At 35.5% G+C, this 19084-nt stretch overlaps 1 protein-coding gene across 1 annotated transcript in view; it reads left to right on the plus strand.

Annotated features, from left to right (window-relative positions):
- Window positions 1-19084, plus strand: part of cdh24b (cadherin 24, type 2b) — a 223490-nt gene that overhangs the window by 177576 nt on the left and 26830 nt on the right. Inside the window, exon 7 of the mRNA XM_073849380.1 lies at window positions 18741-18997. Within this exon, the coding sequence (XP_073705481.1) occupies window positions 18741-18997 (257 nt within the window). The remainder of the gene's footprint in view (window positions 1-18740; window positions 18998-19084) is intronic.

Genomic DNA, 19084 nt, shown 5'->3' on the forward strand with positions numbered 1-19084 from the left:
ATATAAATGAAACGCTATTGGCTATTTTAAAAAAGAGGTGGACCTTTAAGTCCTTTTTACTGATAATCTTGGTGCCAGGCTCTATATATCCCGCCTGTGCTGATTGTGACATTCAACACCTGTGAGTTGGTTTATTTATAAGAGAGTTGTCACTCCTTGTCGGTCCATTTTTAGCATGTGGCTTCCTCCTCTAACATGTACAAATAGTCAAAACATATAATTGCTTATGTAAAAATACTATTTCTATCACCTTAAAAGATTAGTTTACTCCTGAATTAAAATATCTTGATAATTTACTCACCCTCAAGTTGAAAAGAAATGAGAAAAACATAATTTTTTTCTCCATTTGGTGGACTTCGGTGGGGATCAATGGGTTAAAGGTCCAAACTGCAGTTTCGATGCAGCTTCAAAGGGCTCTACACGATCCCAGATGAGGAATAAGGGTCTTGTCTAGCGAAACGATCAGTCATTTTGTAAAAAAAAAATACAAATTTACATACCTTTTTAACCACAATTGCTTGTCTTGCACTAACTCTGCGATGCGCGTCCGTGACTTCACGGATTACATAATCACATTGAAAAGGTCATGCGTGGTTAGTTCTTTGTCTGTGTACTTCAGTTCAAAAAGGTAGGGTAGGGCAAATAACTCATTTTCTCCTTGTTTTACCTTTTTTTTTTTTTTTTTGTCAAGGGCGTTTGTACACACTGGGTCGGTACTTTCACCTACATAACACGTGACCTGTCCAACTTGACTACTTAATGCATGAAGTTGAGCTAGGATAAGACAAGCAGTGTGAAAAGCCCTGACTGAAAATATAACAGCTTACAAGGTTTGGAACAACATAAGGCTGAGTAAAGGATGACAGAATCTTTATTACTGTGTAAACTGTCTCTGTAATGCAATCATCAGGATCATTTTATATAGAATAATCTCAGCTAATCAGGTTTTGAGGTGATGCTCCACGAGATAACGACATTCGTTTTGAACTTCATGTTGCCTGTTATAGTTAAAAGGCTTGAAGCCCTATTTCCGAGCTGCTGGGAAGCCAGCTGATTGCGTGTGTGCTCTGTTCAGATCTGGATCTGTGATCAGACACTGGGAAAAGCCAGCAGTTTCATTGATGCCAGCTTCCCGGGTCTCATTTGTGTGTATGTCACAGCGACTGTACTGGGTCCCTGCGATCATGCAAGTTTGTGTGTGTGTGTGTGTGTGTGTGTGTGTGTGTGTGTGTGAGAGAATAAAGTGAGGGGGATTGTCGTTGTGACAGGCCTGGCAGGTGTGGGGAAGTCAGTGTTAAAAAAAAGCTCTGGCTGCAGGTGAGCCTGGGAGGGATTTTAGGCCAGGGATGTGTTACTGTGATAAGGGAAAACTGGAAAGGGGAAACAGACAGAAAGGAGAAGGGAGATTAAACTAGTGTCCAGAGAGGGGAGACAGTATATAGAGAGATATAGAGACATGGAAGTAAGACATAGACTAGGGGAGACAGTATACAAGATAAAAACCTTAGGTTAAGAGAAAACGAGAGAGAAAAAGAAACCATATGAAAGAAATGATCATAGTTTCGCAGAATTTGCAGTACTGTATTTGAATCAGTTTTGCTGTCAGGCATACATAAAGGGATAGTTCACCCAAAAATGAAAATTTACTCACCCTTAAACCATCCTGTATATGACTTACTTCTTTGATGAATGCAATCTGAGTTATATTAAAAAAATGTACTGGCTCTTTCAAGCTTTCTAATAGCAGTGAATGGGTGTTGGGATTTTGAAGCCCAAAAAATGTTCATCCATCCATCATAAAGGCCTTCTGAAAAGATAGAAAAATATCTATGTTTAAAATCTTGTGAACCATAATCTCTAGCTTCCGCTAACTTTCGTACATAGTTCACATGGGAGTGGCGTTCGCCATTACGCAGACAAATTAGCCTAATTCACTTCAGTTTACACCTGTTTGATAGTAATTCTATCATTTTGTGTAGAGTTTTTATTTCTCCTAAAGAATTTTAGAAGAAACGTCAAAGCAAAGAAGACCGACTTAGAACTTAAAGAAACAGTCTACCCAAAAATGAAAATTCTGTTATAATTTACTCAGCCTGCATGACTTTGCTCTGCTAAAAAATATATGGGCCATTCTACAGAATTGGTCCAAAGTCAGAGTTGCAATTGTCTTTTTTCCAAAACATTTGTATCTATGCAAATTGTATTATATCCAAGGTGCACATTTCTAGTAACTGTGCAGTTAATTCTTATATTGTAAATTGTTTTCAGAAAGTTTTGGAATATTTGTCCTCTCCCCAAATTTTTCATTACCAAAACACAGTAATAATAATTTAATAAGAAGGGTTATATTGACCTACTAAGATTTTGCTTACATATAGATTGTTTGCTACTTTATTGAAAAATGTAATTCGTAACAATTACATTTTTAACAATATTTCAAGTGTACTTTGAGATTTGTTGTATTTTGAATCAAAATTTTCTTTGTAAAAGGCAAAAAGTTGATTTCAAAGTTAATAATTCAGTATATTTTATTTTTGACAAAGCATTCCATGTTTCAGTAGTGACAGTAATGATTTGGTAGTGACCACATCACATTACAGAATTTTAACTCTAACATAAAACATACTAAAATACAAAACAAATTACATAACTGTACTAAAATTTAGTTTATTTTTCCCCAAATATGAGGATTATGTGTTCTCTTTTGTCACTACCAAAACAATGATGACATGTTTCAGTAGTGGCAATTGGATAAAAGGATACAAAGATGTCACTATTGAAACTCCACCAAATGTTTTCAGTAGTGACAATTTTAGATACTTTTGAACCTATAAGTTCCATAATTTACAAAGAAAATATAAAATATATATTTTTTAACACTTTTTAAAAGAATCAAAAATCTACTTTTAAAAACAACTATGGAAAAACTAAAACAATTATTTCAATATAATTTCCATAAATTGAAATTTAGGGATTAGGGTTCGGGATCACGTCCCAACTGAAAGTACCCAATAAAGTATGATTTTATGTATATTAAGTTTACTAATATTTTAAATATTATGGTGAGTTTCAGTAGATAACAGAATGATCGTAATAAACATCTATTCGATTTGAATACTTAAATGCTATTTAAATGTGCTTTTTGTTGTGGGACAGTAGTTTGCACCAACTCTGTAGAATGGCCCATATATATTTTGGGAGACAATCAAAATTTAAGCCCAATGACTTGAAAAAAACAAACAAACACTGAGATGTTTCTCAAAATGTCTTCGTTTATGTTCCACAGAAGTGAGCAAATTAAGATTTTTAAGTCTGGTGAGCTCTGAGCAATAAAGTGTAATTCTGAGAAAGAAAGTGGAAGAGTGCTAGAAAGGAAAAAGGGAACGTTTTAGTCGTCTAATGCTTAGTGAAGGAGGAAATGAAAAGGGAGAAGTATGGGTAAACAAATGAACTCCTCCCATGTCTCTCCTTGAATTCCTACTTCATCCTCCACTGCACTGATGCTTTATTCGGCCAATCATATTTTCCAAAATTGCTCCCGTGTTTCGTTCTCTCTAATATTCCTGTCAGAACCACACAGAGACAGTTCCATTGTCCGTCCAGGACTCCTGACGGCGCTGTAAGACAGACTGATGGAGACGAAGAACAAGACAAAGACACAGAAAGAGAACAATAAGTAAAGATATGCAGGTGGGAGTATCTGAAGACAAAGATTGAAGAGGTTAAAAGGGATTTAGCCAGAGAACCCACGCGCAACTAATAGAAAACATGAAAGATACCACTCTAATAGAATTAGAATAAACAAAGCGTAAAATTAGCACTAAGCTCCCCATTGGTTTCCGGCCCATTAAACAAATATAAAAAACTGCTGAACATTATTTGTCATGTTTGTGTTTGTGTTTACAGGACCCCGCTCTAGTTTGGCCACCTGCCTATCTCATTCAGAACAGCAGATTGCCGTGCCTGCCTCTTGTTTATTTCGCTCCATATCAGAAAGACTGAAGTTGAAGATTTCTTTGAGACAGAGGAGAGAGTGAAAGATAGTGAAAAGAAAAGAAAGCCTCACAGAGAGAGGAAGAGCTCGCCCCAGGGAGGAAAGTGTTTCCAATAGGAGCAATTTCTGTCATCACAATGCCCGCTATGACCTCTCAGGAACCCACAGAGTTTAGAGCACGGTCGCTTTTTGCTTAGAGGAGACAGGCGCAGACATTCACGTACATACAAATAACCTTATATAATACATCTTTTGAAAAGACTGATGACTATATGTAGCATATCTATTTAAGACACTGCAGCAACAGTAGGATTTTTAATGTTTTTTAAAGAAGACTCTTCTGCTCATCTGCAATACGAACTGTTTTCTATTTTAATATATTATAAAATGTAAACTATTCCTGTGATTTTAAAGTTAGATTTTTAGGATCATTACTCTAGTCACATGATTCTTTAGAAATCATTCTAATATTCTGATTTGGTTTTATTATGTTGAAAACAGTTATTTTTTCACGTTTCTTTGACAGCATTTATCTGAAAAAGTAATCTTTTGTAACATAAATCAATTTTGATCAATTTAAAGCATTCTTGCTAAATAAAAGTATTCATTTCTATAATTCCCCAGCAATCAGCATATTAGAATGATTTCTGAAGAACCATGAGACACTGAAGACCGGAGTAATGATGCTGAAAATGTAGCTTTGAACACAGGAATAAATTACATTTTATAATATATTCAAATAGAAAGCAGTTATTTTAAATAGTAAAAACATTTCACGTTATAACTGAATTTTCTGTACTGTACATCAAATAAATGCAGGCTTGGTGAGCAAAAAGACTTCTTTAAAAAACATTAAAATTCTTACTGTTCAAAAACTTTTGACTGGTACATGTTCAAGCCAAAAGTAAAGTTCTGTCATTTATTTACCCTCACGTTGTTCAGATCAAACCTGTATGAATTTCTTTTGTCCATAACACACAAAGAAGTTTAATATCTTTCATTACAAAAAAGAATGAGCAGTGGGGTCATTGTGCTCTAAAAATGACAAAAATAAAGTGGTTACTGAATTCTAAAAATGATTCTAAAGTTGTACTTTAACTCTACTAACTGAAGTTTAAATAACTAGTTCAAATTTTTTAAAGCATTTGACAGATTTTGAGAAATTTAGCATTACATCACTTCCACACCAATGGATCCTTTGCAGTGAATGGGTGCCGTCAGAATGAAAGTCCAAAAACAGCTGATAAAAGCATCAGAGAAATCCATATGACTCCAGTCCATCAATTAATGTCTGAAGTGAAAAGCTGTGTCTCTAAGAAACAAATCAATCAACTCATATTTTAACTTAGCTTTAACTTTTTAACTTTTTCATTCTTAGGTCAGCTATTCCTTTAAAGGTGCCATAGAATGCATTGAGAGAATATTTTAAATTGTTCTCTGATATCTACATAGAAACTATATGGCATAGGAAAGGGCAAAAATCTCCAGAAATGGTTTTACGGGTCCATTTACAACCCTAGGTTTTGCCCCTAGAATGAAAGGCTCTGTTTTTGCCTTATTTGGAAGCTTCATGAATATTAATGAGCTCCGCTCTGATTGGCTGTTTCACAGAGCTCAATAGCTCGCACATGGATAAAAATATATATTTAATTAGGAGCTCTAGCCGCTTTTAATATGCGGTTTGTTGAATCTGCCGTTTTGAATCGCCAACATTTTAGTCTCATGATGCTCATACTGTGATGCATGTGCTTTGTGTAAAGTTACAATGCAGAGGGAGTGCTTCTTACCACAGAAGTTGAGCTGCTCGTCAGTGATTCTCCAGATCTGTAAATCATTCGCCATCATCAGCGCAGTTATTTCTCCATCATTCACCATCATCAGCGCAGTCATCTCTCTGTTTATGTGGTAAGTGAAATCCTATGTATTGCAATGTAACAGGCTAGCGCTAGCATTAAGCTAACCGTGTCCCTTCAATGGATTGCCTTGTTTACCTGATGTGCTGATGTTAGTGATGATTGGGCGATGCAAATGTTGGAGGCGTAACTATTAACGATCCCGGGACTGTTGCGTAACAGTCGGTGTTATGTTGGAATTTACCTATTTTTCGGTGGTCTTTTGCAAATACTAGCTTTATATAAGAAGGAGGAAATGATGGTGTTTGATACTCATGGTATGTCATGTCCATGCACTGAACTGTTATTATTTAACTATACCAAGGTAAATTCAGTTTTCCATTCTATGGCACCTTTAAGTGAAGTTTAAGCTTTCCTGTAGCTCAAACAATATAGAATTTGCAGGGAAAGCAAAAACTGATGAAAAAAAATCAATGTGTACCTTGAGTTAAATGTAAATCACTTTAGATAAAAGCATCTTATAAATGCATAAAATAAAATAAAAAATTGTAAGTAGCTTCATAGCTAGCAAATCTCTTTTGCACTTTAAATTTGAATATGGCTTTTCAAAATGCATTATGCTAGGTTTGACCTCAGTGATTATTCACACTTGATGTGCAAACGTCATTGATTTCAAATGTCATCCGTACTATTTTGACAGTACTTTTTGTCCAAGTCCAAGTCCTGGACAGTCCAAGTCTTCATATGCATATAGAAAAAACTGTGGATATCTGCAAAATATCTTTATTTGCATTCACAATTTAATATTCCTCAAACCTTCAGCTTAACCAGTAAGATCAACCAGCACAAAGTGGCATGGAAACTGGTCTAAGCGGATCATTTTAACAGAGACAGGTACAAACCCTTTCTTTCTTTCACACCTATGACTACCCTCATTTACACATGACCTTTGCACCCTCTGTGTTAATATTGCCCTGAATTACAAACCATGAGATGACAGAAAAAGGAGCGCATTATAAAAATGAAAGGTACTGAAGAAAGAAGCCTTTTGCAGATAAGAAGAAGAGACCTTTGATGTGTGGATAAAGAGGACAAAGCCTAAGGCTGAGTGTGTGAATGGGTCAGTCAGGGCCCTTTTTGGTAAGCTAGGTCATGCCTGCCTGTCTGAGAAGAAACTGTTTCCATGTAAAGCTGCACTGCGACCTCTCCCCCTCCCTCGCTCACTCATTTCATCTCCGCGGTGTGCAGTTGGTGCTGGGTTTCTCTCTGCAGAGTCTCCCTCGCTCCCTCTCTCTCTCTCCCCTGAGGGATGTTAGTTATGTGCTGCGGTCATTTCTGCGCTTTAAAAACCAAGAGTGGAGCGGCGCTTTAGAAACTCATTGATTCTCAAACAGTGCAAAAACTCTTTGTCCTTGAGAAAAAAATGCCTTGAGCTGAGGATTAAGGAAAGGAACAAAGTGTAAATCTGTAGGTTTCATATCTGGGAGGTGTCTGGATACGAGTTTAGTGAGTATTTAAAGGTTTAGTTCACAGCTCTGTCATCGTTTATTCACCTTTAAGTTGTTCCAAACCCAGTTTGACTTTCTTTTCTTCTGTGGAACACAAAAGGAGAAATTTTGAATCATTTACAGCCACTCATTTTGCATGCAATTATAATGAATGGAAGATTTAAAGCTTGAAAAAATGACACAAATCAGCATAAAAGTATCAAATATAGTCTTGTGTGCTATACCTTTATGAAAATTAACCACTTTACCTCAAATAAAATCAAAAAACATGGTTACTATAGTAAAACAATGGTTTTAATACCCTGATAGCACACATACTACATCATGGAGACATCTATTTGACATCTGCAAGACATTTATTAGAGTGTTTGCTCATCTGCAATACGTCTATAGGACGTCTCCTATCAGATGTCAAATAGATGTCTATTAGATGTCTTTAAGATGTTTATGGTTTAGAATGTATGTCAAACTGACATCTTACAGACATCTGTCAGATGATTGTACACAGCAGATGCTTTCCAGATCAAGTGATCTTTAAAAGACATCTTGAAGAGGTACGTGTGCTATCTTGGTAAAATGTCAGTTTTGCATACATTCTAAATTATAAACATCTTAAAGACATCTAACCTAGCACATGTACATCTGCAAGATGTCTGTTAAAGATCACTTGATCTGGATAGCATTTGCTGCGTACTGACATCTGACAGACATCTGCAAGATGTCAGTTTTACGTATATTCTAAATCATAAACATCTTAAAGACATCTAATAGACGTCTATTTGACATCTGATAGGAAACATCCTATAGACGTATTGCAGATGAGCAAACACAAATATGTCTTCCAGATGTAAATGCAGATGTCTCTGTGATGTATGTGTGCTATCTATTTAGACATCTATTTGACATTTGATAGGAAATGTCCTACTCCTCATAGCACACGTACATTACAGAGATGTCTATTTGATGTCTGCATTTACATCTGCAAGACGTATTTTTTAGAGTGTTTGCTCATCTGCAATACGTCTAGGATGTCTCCTATCAGATGTCAAATAGACGTCTATTAGATGTCTGTCAGATGTTTGTACACAGCAGATGCTTTCCAGATCAAGATATCTTTAACAGACATCTTGCAGACGTACGTGTGCTATCTGGGACTATATAGACATATTGCAGATGAGCAAACACTCAAAAAATATGTCTTCCAGATGTAAATGTAGACGTCAAATAGTGTCAAGTCAAGTCAGAGTTGTATAGGGCTTTTTGCAGTACATTTAAGGCTAAGGAAATATATAGTAGTCAACATTTGAAGTAGATCCAAAAAGTTAATCAAAGTTGTCCATAAGACAACAACGGGTATTGTTTTGGTTTGGTGAAGGATTTTTGATCCACTTCAAATGTTGACTGTATGACAATGGTATAAATGATTTATAAAGTGAGATCCAGTTATATTGTATTTATTTATGCAGGAATTAGATTAACCCAGAAAGCACACTTACTTCTGCAAGATGTCTGTCAAAGATCACTTGATCTGGAAAGCATCTGCTGTGTACAAAAACCTGACAGAGGTCTGTAAGATGTCCATTTTACATTCATTCGAAATCATAAACATCTTAAAGACATCTAATGGACGTCTATTTTACATCTGATAGAAGAAGTCCTATAGATGTATTGCAAATACAAAAAATACGTTTTCCAGATGTAAATGTAGACGTCAAATAGATGTCTCTGTGATGTATGTGTGCTATCAAGGAGTTATCTTATGAACTTAAATGAATGCTTCAAAATTTAATTCATGTATTTAATTTAATTACTTCAATTTCGACTTGTTTGCCACATAAAATTATCGAATGGCCTCAGAAAAGTTAAAATAAGCGGTACTGAGTACTTTTAATCATACTTTGAAGGCGTGTTTTTGTCATTTTGGAGCTTGACAGCCCTGTTAGCATTCGCCGATATTACATTCATTACATTCTCTTTCATTACAGTGCTGAGAACATTCTTCAGAGATTACATTTTGTGTATTGCACGGAAGAAAGTCAGTCATACAGTTGGGAACGACGTGAGTAAATGATGACAGAATTTTAATCTTTGGGTGAACTATTCGTTTAACATTTTGTCCCCACGCTGGCATTACACAGCATTATTCACTGTTCTTAGACTAATCAACACAAAGTGAATTTTCAGAGGCATAATTATCCAGACAGAACGGCGCGTGTGTGTTTGTGTGGGCTGGTGGGTGGCATGCTGCTCTGATTAAGCGTATGCAGATTGCTGGGAGTCTGTGTTTATGTGTTTGAGTTTGTGTGTGTGTGCGTGTGTGTGTGTGTGTGTGTGTGTGTGTGTGTGTGTGTGTGTGTGTGTGTGTGTGTGTGTGTGAGAGAGAGAGAGAGAGATGCATTACTCACGGGTATGATGGAAGAGATCTGTGTACATTTGAATATTTAATATGCCGGCAATAGATCCACATCTGTGATCTCTTGTGGCAGTGTTGTACAACCAACTGTCCTTAAAGTGACTGATGCTAAAGTAGCATTAAACACCTTTTTGTAAGGGTAGTCCTATACAGCTTTACAACAGTGCCACCTAGTGGTGCAACAATTTGAAGGTTTGAGCTGAGTGATTGACATTTCCTTGCTTGTGCAAATAAATAAGATGCTATGAATTAAACATAGGCCGGTGGACATGCATTTTCAGTTGTAAATGTCTGCGATGCAGAATAGAAGATTGCAGGTTTAAATCTCACATTATATTTACATTTATGCAGTGCATTCATCACTTAGGCTAAATTTGTCTCCGGATGTGTTCACTGAGAATCAAACTCATGACCTTGATGTTGCTAGTGCCATTCTCTACCAGTCGAGTTTTAGAAACAGCTGTGGATGCTGTAAATCGGTCTTCCCTTAGTTATTTCCACATACTCTCACTTTAACCGTGCAGTTAATCCACGGTCATCAACCTGTGGTGCTGTCCGGATTATCTGTGTTTGTTGTCTCTCTGAGTGAAGAGATTGTGTTAATCTTCTTTGAGACAGAGAGGGAAAGATAGACAAGATCGTTATTGAGGGAGCATTGAAGGACTGTGGGAAAAAGAGAAGGAATTAAAGTGAGAGGGAAAAGAATTGGAGAGCTTGGAATTCTTGAGTGTTGATGCCAAGGTGGAATTTTGAATAAAACCTGGTTTTTGGACTTGAAGATGTGGGCTTGTAAGGTTTAAGAACGTAAGGAATGAAGGGGAGACTGTGGAGGGAGCGCAGGGAAGCAGTACGTTGTTAGAATGTAGTGTGTGAATTGCTTCAAAGGATAAGCTGGGCTTAACGTCCCAGAGTCGTATTAAAACACAAGGGAGAGAGAGAGAGAGAGAGAGAGAAAGAGAGCGGCTGTGAATCAGGTGTCAGGAAGACAACCTGATTCAAAACTGCTGTCACCTTTGAATGAATGCAATTGCGTACATAGATTTGCATGCAAAAGACATGCAGAGGACAAATCAGAGGATTTCCAGCACAGAGCCAACATGCGGGTGCAGAGAAAGAAAAACAGGGCAAAATCAGAAATTCACAAAGAGAATAAATACAAATACATACAAACACTTCTTGAGGGTAAAACATGAATTTGTGACTGCATTCATGAGCAGTTGTATAGGGGTAAAATGGTATGGAGACAGTGTTATTTTGAGCTAGTTAGCTCTCTGTTCAACAATATTTATTTAGCCTTTTGTCTTTGTTTTTGTTTAATTTACACTTTAGTGGGTGGGTTTTTATTTATTTAGGGACCAAGAACCATTCTTATTCTTCAGTTTCTTCTTCTGCTTTTGAGTCTATGGCAGGCCATGGAACAGTTTGCAGGAAAGTTGTGTAATTTGATGTTTATGCTAATAACTTTTGAACCGTAATGTCTAGAATATTTTTATTTTTATTTATTTATTTATTTATTTTTGTGCTATTTTTAATAGTTTAAAAAAATTTACTTTTTCAGATCATCTCAGATCTCAGGCTCAGATCATCTTTAGAACGTTCTGGCAAAAAGTTATGGAATTCAAGTTGATTAGTCAAACGGTTTTCGAATATCACGCAAATGAATATGAACAGTTTGGCGTATTGAGACCAAACTTAGTGTGTGTTATAACAACCATGACCTGAGACTACCTGCACCTGAAAAATGGCTATTTTTTGCTTATAACCTTTTTTTTTTTTTTTTTTGGCAAAAAATCACAGAACTGGTCTCTTTAGATTCAGTGTAGCATGGCGAGTCAAACCATACCCAATTTTCCTATGTCAGCCATTTTAGGCATTAACCATTTTAAATTTTGTTGTAAAGTCCTATATTTTATGAACAACGTGTTGTTATGAAACTCGTATGTGTCTTCGGCACCATGGTCTGACAGTGCTCAAAAAGTTTGGGGACACCTAAATTGTCCAAAATTTAAAAAGAAATGTAAAAAAAAAAATGGTAATAACATGTTAATAAATTGGCCAAATAATAAAAAAAACTGCACTCAATATATTCCTTGGGTCATGCCGAGAACATACATATCAATTTTGCCATAGTCAGCTGAACTTCCTGCCATTTTGATTTATGTTGAAAACCTACTTTTTCGAACTCCTCCTAGACTGTTGGTCCAATTTTAACCAAATTTTCAGATCATTTTCAGACCATGCTGACAAAAAGTTATGGATTTTCGTGTTGATATACAAAAAAAAATTATTGTTTCACTTATCAGCAAATTTGCTGGAATCATGCCAAACTGCGTCTGAGGCTGTATCTCTGCAAAGCTTTGCTATATTGACAACAAACGTTGTATGTGTTATTGTCACCTCACACTGACCACACTGCATCAATTTATCTAAATGATGTGGTGATTGACTGATGTCTGATTTTCACCAAAATTGACTCAATTCAAGTTGATTAGTCAAAACATTTTTGAATAACACGCAAATGAATTTGACAAAGACCACGCAAAAATGGATGTGAGGATATCTCCACAACGGTTTGACATTGAGACCAAACTTGGTGTGTGTTTTAACAACCATGACCTGGGACTACTTGCAGTTTCGGCGGAGTGCCACGTAGGAGATATAAAAATAGCTATTTTTGCGTATAACTTCTGAATGGTTTGTCCAAAAATCAGCAAAACTAATCTCTTTAGATTCGGTGTAGCATGCTGAATCAAATCTTACCCAAATTATCCCATGTCAGCCATTTTGGGCCTTGGCAATTTTGTATTTTGTTGTAAAATACAATGTTTTACGAACGCATTGGCATGTCGTTACGAAACTCAGTATGTGTCTTTGGCACCGTATCCTTATGGTACTTAAAAAAGTTTTGTTTAAATTATCCTAATGTAATGAGACCAATCTTGATAGATTCCTTGGATCATGCCAAGAGCATCAATACCAATTATGCCGTAATTGGCTGAACATCCCATCCGTCATTTTGATTTGATGTTGAAAACCTACTTTTTGGAACTCCTCCTAGACCATTTGTCCAATTTCCACTAAAGTTGACTCGAATCGTGTCAAAAAGTTATGGATTTCGTGTCGATATACAAAATGGTTTAATGCATCAACAAATTTGCTGGAAAGATGCCAAACTGCAAAGCTTTGACATATTGACACCAAAGTTTGTATGTGCCATTGTCACCTCACACTGACCACACCACATCAATTGGGCAACAGCTCCACCTATAGGTCAAGAGTAATAAACCATTCATTAACCATTCATTATGAAATTTCTAAAAATGCTAATAACTTTTGATTCTATTTGCTAAATATTAAGCAGCACAGTTGTTTTCACTCTTGATAATAATAAAAAATGTTTCTTGTGTACCAAATCAGCATATTAAATTTGATTTCTAAAGGATCATGTCAGGATAAGCCTTTATGATCTATTGAGCATAAAAAATAAACATCTTAAAGACCAAACTTTTTAATGGTAGTGTACATATTTTCCTCAAAGCTATGTCTGTCTCATTTCAGATCTCTCCAAAGATCAAATGCTTGGAAAGTTAAATGACCTGCCATATGGCGTTATGCAATATAGCGTAATTTAGTATAGCCGAATAGTGGACGATATAGAGAGCCTAATTAATTTCCCATAATTGCTATTCCACTGGAGCGCCATTTAACAGACAAACTAGAAAGTGAAATTAGATAGAGGAGGAGGAATTTTCAGATTTGCATAAAAGCATTTTCTAAATAAAAAAAAAAGTTATCCCTGGCCAGACCAGCATAAAAACTAGCATAAACTGTCTGGTCTTTATTATAAACAGGCGTGAGAGAGAGATGAGTGTGTATTCTGGATGTCAGTATCAGGCCGCCGCTCACTAGGAGGGGCGTAGAGCGTGTGATGGAGTGATGAGAGAGGGAGGGAGGGAGACCGAGTGATTGAGTATGTGAGAGAGGAAGGGATGGGGTGATGAGTGTGTGCTCACAGTGTAAGTGACATCTCTCCTCCTCAGACAGATTGTCTCTCTCTGCCTCTAATGGGATCCTGTTAGGAACCTTTTCTCTCCATTTATCCCTCCTCCTCTCTCTTGGCTTGACTCTCTGTCCCTTTTTTTGGTCTCTTTCTCTCCTTCTCACCTTCATTTCTGTTCTTTTCGTGTTCCTGTCATGTTTATGTTTCAGTTGTCCTTCAACTGTCCCCTACCCACTGAGTCATTTTAAATCTTTAATCTCTCTTTCTTGTTGCAGGATATAGATTCATAGCTGAGTGTGTAATGGTTTGTGTGACGTCTGTCATTTAAAAGATTGGGGGTCAGTAAGGTTTTTAAATGTTTTTGAAAATCTGAAAATCTACTCAGTTGTTTTTAACATAATAATAGCAATAAATGTTGTTTGAGCAGCAAATCTGAATATTAGAATGATTTCTGAAGGATCATGTGACTGGAGTAATGATGCTAAAATTTCAGCTTTGAAATCACAGGAATAAATTACATTTCAAAATGTATTCAAATAGAAAACAGTATTTTTTCAATAGCAAAAACATTTCAAAATTTTACTGTTTTTGCTGTATTTTGGATCAAATAAATACAGGCTTGGTGAGCAGAAGAGACTTCTTTAAAAAATATTACAAATCTTACTATTCAAGAACTTTTGACTGGTAGTGTATATTTTTACAATTAAAAAAAAAAAACTGTTTTTTGTTTTAATATTTTTTTTTCTTGTGATGGCAAACCTGAATTTTCTGTAGCCATTACTCCAGTCTTTGTTATCACATGATCCTTCAGAAATCCATGACACATTTTCACAATTCTTTGATGAATATAAAGTTCTAAATAATTAATTTGAAAAAGTGTTTTTACTGTCACTTTAGATCAATTTAATACATATTTAATAAGTAAAGGTATTAATTTAACAGTTAAAAATGCTGAGCCCTAAACCTATATTTAAATATATAGTTGCAATGCGACAGTTGTGTGCTCCCAACTTTGTGACAACAGTTTGAGGAATGCCTTTTTTTGTTCCAGAATGACAATGTCACCGTGCCCAAAGTGCATAAAGAATGATTTCCCATGTCTGGTGTGGATAAACCTGAACCCAACTGAACACCTTTGAGACGAATTGAAACGCAGACTCTGTGCCAGTTCTCATAGCCCAACATCAGTGCCTGACCTCTCTGACAATGGGAGCAAATCCTTGCAGCCATGTTACGTCTACTAAAAAGCCTTCACAAAAGCTGTTCTTGCAGAAAAGTGAAGGCTTAAAGGGATAATTGAAAATTCTGTCATTAATTGCTCACCCTCATGTCATTCCAAACCAAGTCTTTTGTTCATCTTCAGAACACAAATTGAGATATTTTTGATGAAATCCAAGAGCTTTCTGACCCTGCATATACTGTACAGCAACGCAACAGACACGTTCAAGGCCCAAGGTAGTAAGGACATTGATAAAATAGTCCATGTGACATTAGTAGTTCAACTGTAATGTTGTGAAGCTATGAGAATACTTACTGTGCGCAAAGAAAACAAAAATAATGACTTTATTCAACAATTTATTTTCTTTCCTGTTAGTCTTTGCCACATGTTTACAAGAATACCACAACGCATTTATTAACCCTTTTTGCTGCTAGTTCTTTGTACACTTAAAGGAGTAGTTCATTTTCAGAACAAAAATTTACAGACAATGTACTCACCTCCTTGTCATCCAAGATGTTCATGTCTTTCTTTCTTCAGTCTTAAAGAAATGGTGTGGTGAGGAAAATATTTCAGGATTTCTCTCCATATAGTGGACTTCTATGCTGCCCTCGAGTTTGAGCTTCCAAAATGCAGTTTAAATGCAACTTCAAATGGCTCTAAATGATCAAAGCCAAGGAAGTAGGGTCGCTTATCTAGCGAAACGATCGGTTATTTTCTAAAAACCTTTACAACTTATATACTTTTTAATCTCAAACACTTGTCTTGCCAAGCTAGACAATACAAGCATTTGAGGGTAAAAAGTATATAAATTGTAATTTTTTAGAAAACAACCCATTGTTTTGCTAGATAAGACCCTACTTTCTTCGACTAGGATCGTTTAGAGCCATTTGAAGCTGCATTTTGGAAGTTCAAACTCGAGGGCACCATAGAAGTCCATTTACATGGAGAGAAATCCTGAAATGTTTTCCTCAAAAAACATAATTTCTTCACGACTGAAGAAAAAAAGACATGAACATCTTAGATGACAAGGGGGTGAGTACATTACCTGTATATTTTCATTCTGAAAGTGAACTACTCCTTTAAGTGACCATTCAAGTGAGTTAATTATCACCTCTATGGATGACTTCTTAAGGTCTCTTGACTATAATCCAAGATCATTGCCTGTAGTTCTTAGAGCCAGGCCAAGATACCAACTAATGAATCCCAAATCATGTTTATGGGGAGTCCTTAAGATGAAGAGTCCCACTCTGCTGTGATAGAAAATGGCAGAGATTTGTAGTGACCACACTGACCTGATGTCCTCCAGTCAGCGCAGTTTAATTCAGCTCATTTCAGTCTGTCCTTCAGCCTGTCAGAGGAAACCGAGGCCAAACACATTGTGTACCCCACTGACTCCTTCCAACCTGAGCTCGGTCTTGCATTAGGGAGAGAGCGGCCAAGTGTGTGTGTGTGTGTTTGTGTAGATGAATGAAGGATAACAAAAGTGACCGTCATATATTGAGCCAGTCATTTCTGACTTCCTTAAACCGCAGTCCAGCTACTCTTGCCAAAATCAGCCCATTACCCGTTCCTGGTGTGCCAGCTTCACACACAACCCTCCCAGTGCCAGATCCAGATCCCATGACTCGCCACAATATAATAAATGCTTGGCCCTGATCCTGCTAATATCATGGCCAACCTCATCAGAGAGCGCGATTGCATTTCAAGAGACTCTGATAATCAAAAAACCCAGTAATTAAAGTCTGTCAAATTATGCTATTCTTGGAATACCGTACAGTGGCTTGTAGTTCATTGTCTGCAGGGTTGGAGTGTGACGTTGACATGCCCTGGGCATGGATTATTGCTGAAGGCATGTCGACAGAACAAGCTTGTGCTGTAGACAGCTTCATTGATTATAGTCAGAGCTATCCAGTTTTATTTACTGCTCACTTCAAGTTTAAACTGGATGTCAAAGATCCATCGGCACCACATTTTATACTCTCATAGCAAGCTGGCTTATTTACTATCCCATCAGTTTCTATCCACTGTAATTTAACAGGCTATTCAGGTCAAGCAATTGCTATCGTAGGAGCATATATTACAAACACAAGCAACAACATCACCAAAAGCATCGAAATTTGATTAAGTATTATCACAGCAGATGGGTTTCCTTCGTGCTTCGTTTCAAGAACAGTTTATCCTGTTATTAAGTTCAGCTCTGTCGCCCTTTTGCATCTTATAGAAAGTAAATAGATTTTCTTTCTTATTTTCCTGTACAGAGATTCTGTTGCCTTTGGTTTTATTTTGTTTATTTTGAATAAGCAAGTTTGAAACTTGCTGGCTTAAATTCTCCAAGGTTTTTCCCTCACACTGGGCACTTATAAATCAGTTATATTTATTGTGACAATTATTGTTGTGTATAATTAATTAATAAATGTTTAAATATATTCATAAATTAAATAATAAACAAATTATGATTAATCATTAATTATATTAATAATAATTCTAAAATAATATAAAAACTAAATGTAAAAATAATTATATTAATCAATTAAGTATAAATTAATATTGTCTATAATAATATATAGTTTTTATTGCTATTTTAGGTAGTTAGGTTTTTTTATTTTTTTATGTTTTATTTATATATGTAGTTTTTTCATATATTTTTCATTTTAATTTTAGTCAAAATGTTGGTAATTTTGTTGTATATTCTAATCATTTTTTTGTTTTAGGTTTTAGTTTTAAATCTCTGTATAGTTTATATTCATCATTATTTTGGTTCTGGTTATTTTAGCACATCAGGTTAAACTAATTTTTTTAGTTGCTTTTTCATATTTTCAGGGTTCTCTGAAGCAGAGGTTATCATAATTTGGTAACTTCTATAGTGTAATGTTATTTTAGTATCACTGAGATACTGTTATAGTTTTTACTGATATTTAGGTTTTTCTTAATATGTTTATATATTTTTTATATATTTTTAAATATATTTTAATATTTTAGTTATATATTTTTATATTATATATATATTTTATTTCTATTTTCATTTTAGTCAATGTTTTGGTAATTTTGTTGTGTATTTTCATAAATGTTGTATTTCATTTTTAAATTTCTTTAGTTTTTTTTTATTTATTTTGTTGTTCAAAATGTCTGGCAACTAGAAGAATTATAATATATATATATATATATATATATATATATATATATATATATATATATATATATATATATATATATATATAGTTTATACATTTATTTTCATTATAATATACTTTATAATATTGCTAATAATAATTTTTTGACTTTGGTTTTATTTATATATTATTGTTAAATGTCTTAATATTTTGAATTATTTTATTTTTATATTATTTTTATATTTTCAGTTTTCATTTGAATTTTCTAGTAATTGTTATGTGCTTTTTTCATATTTATTAGTTTGTTCATTTTTTTAGTTAGTTCATTAGTCAATTTTTTATTCAGTCTATTGTATGTTTTTCATCTAGTATATTTTTTCAGTTAACCAAAATAACAATTTTAATAGTGTTAATTTTATTTAGCAGTAACAACACTGCTGTTTGTGTAGTTCACCAGGGCCCCCTGCTGGTTTAAGCGAATGTCCAGTACGTCCATTTTGAATAATCCATCAGTAATTAGTTAGTGTCTGCTATGTGAGCTGTGGTGAGTGTAATATGTTGAGCTGTGGTGCTCATGTGGGCAGTATGAGTATTTCAGTCATTATGTTTATGTTTCATACTCATGTTTTTGTTTGGTTTACAGGCAGTGGACTATGAGAGCCGTAGCTCTTACTCTTTCTCAGTGGAGGTTCTGAACCCCATCGTGGACCCTCGGTTCCTTCGGCGTGGGCCCTTTAAAGATCGTGCTTCGATCAGAGTGGCCGTGCTGGATGCGGATGAGCCCCCTCGATTCTCACGGGCACGTTACCGAATGGATGTGTCTGAGAACTGCCCACCAGCGTGCACAGTGGGACGGGTCAGTGCCGTGGACCCAGATACGGGGCTCACAAACAACATAAGGTACAGGACACAATCTTTCACTACAGTGAATGTGTAGTCAAACGCATTTATTAGTCATCCTGAATAAATATTTATTAGTAACTTCTG

The sequence above is a fragment of the Garra rufa genome, chromosome 10 (genome assembly GCF_049309525.1).
Source record: "Garra rufa chromosome 10, GarRuf1.0, whole genome shotgun sequence".
Classification (NCBI taxonomy): domain Eukaryota; kingdom Metazoa; phylum Chordata; class Actinopteri; order Cypriniformes; family Cyprinidae; genus Garra; species Garra rufa.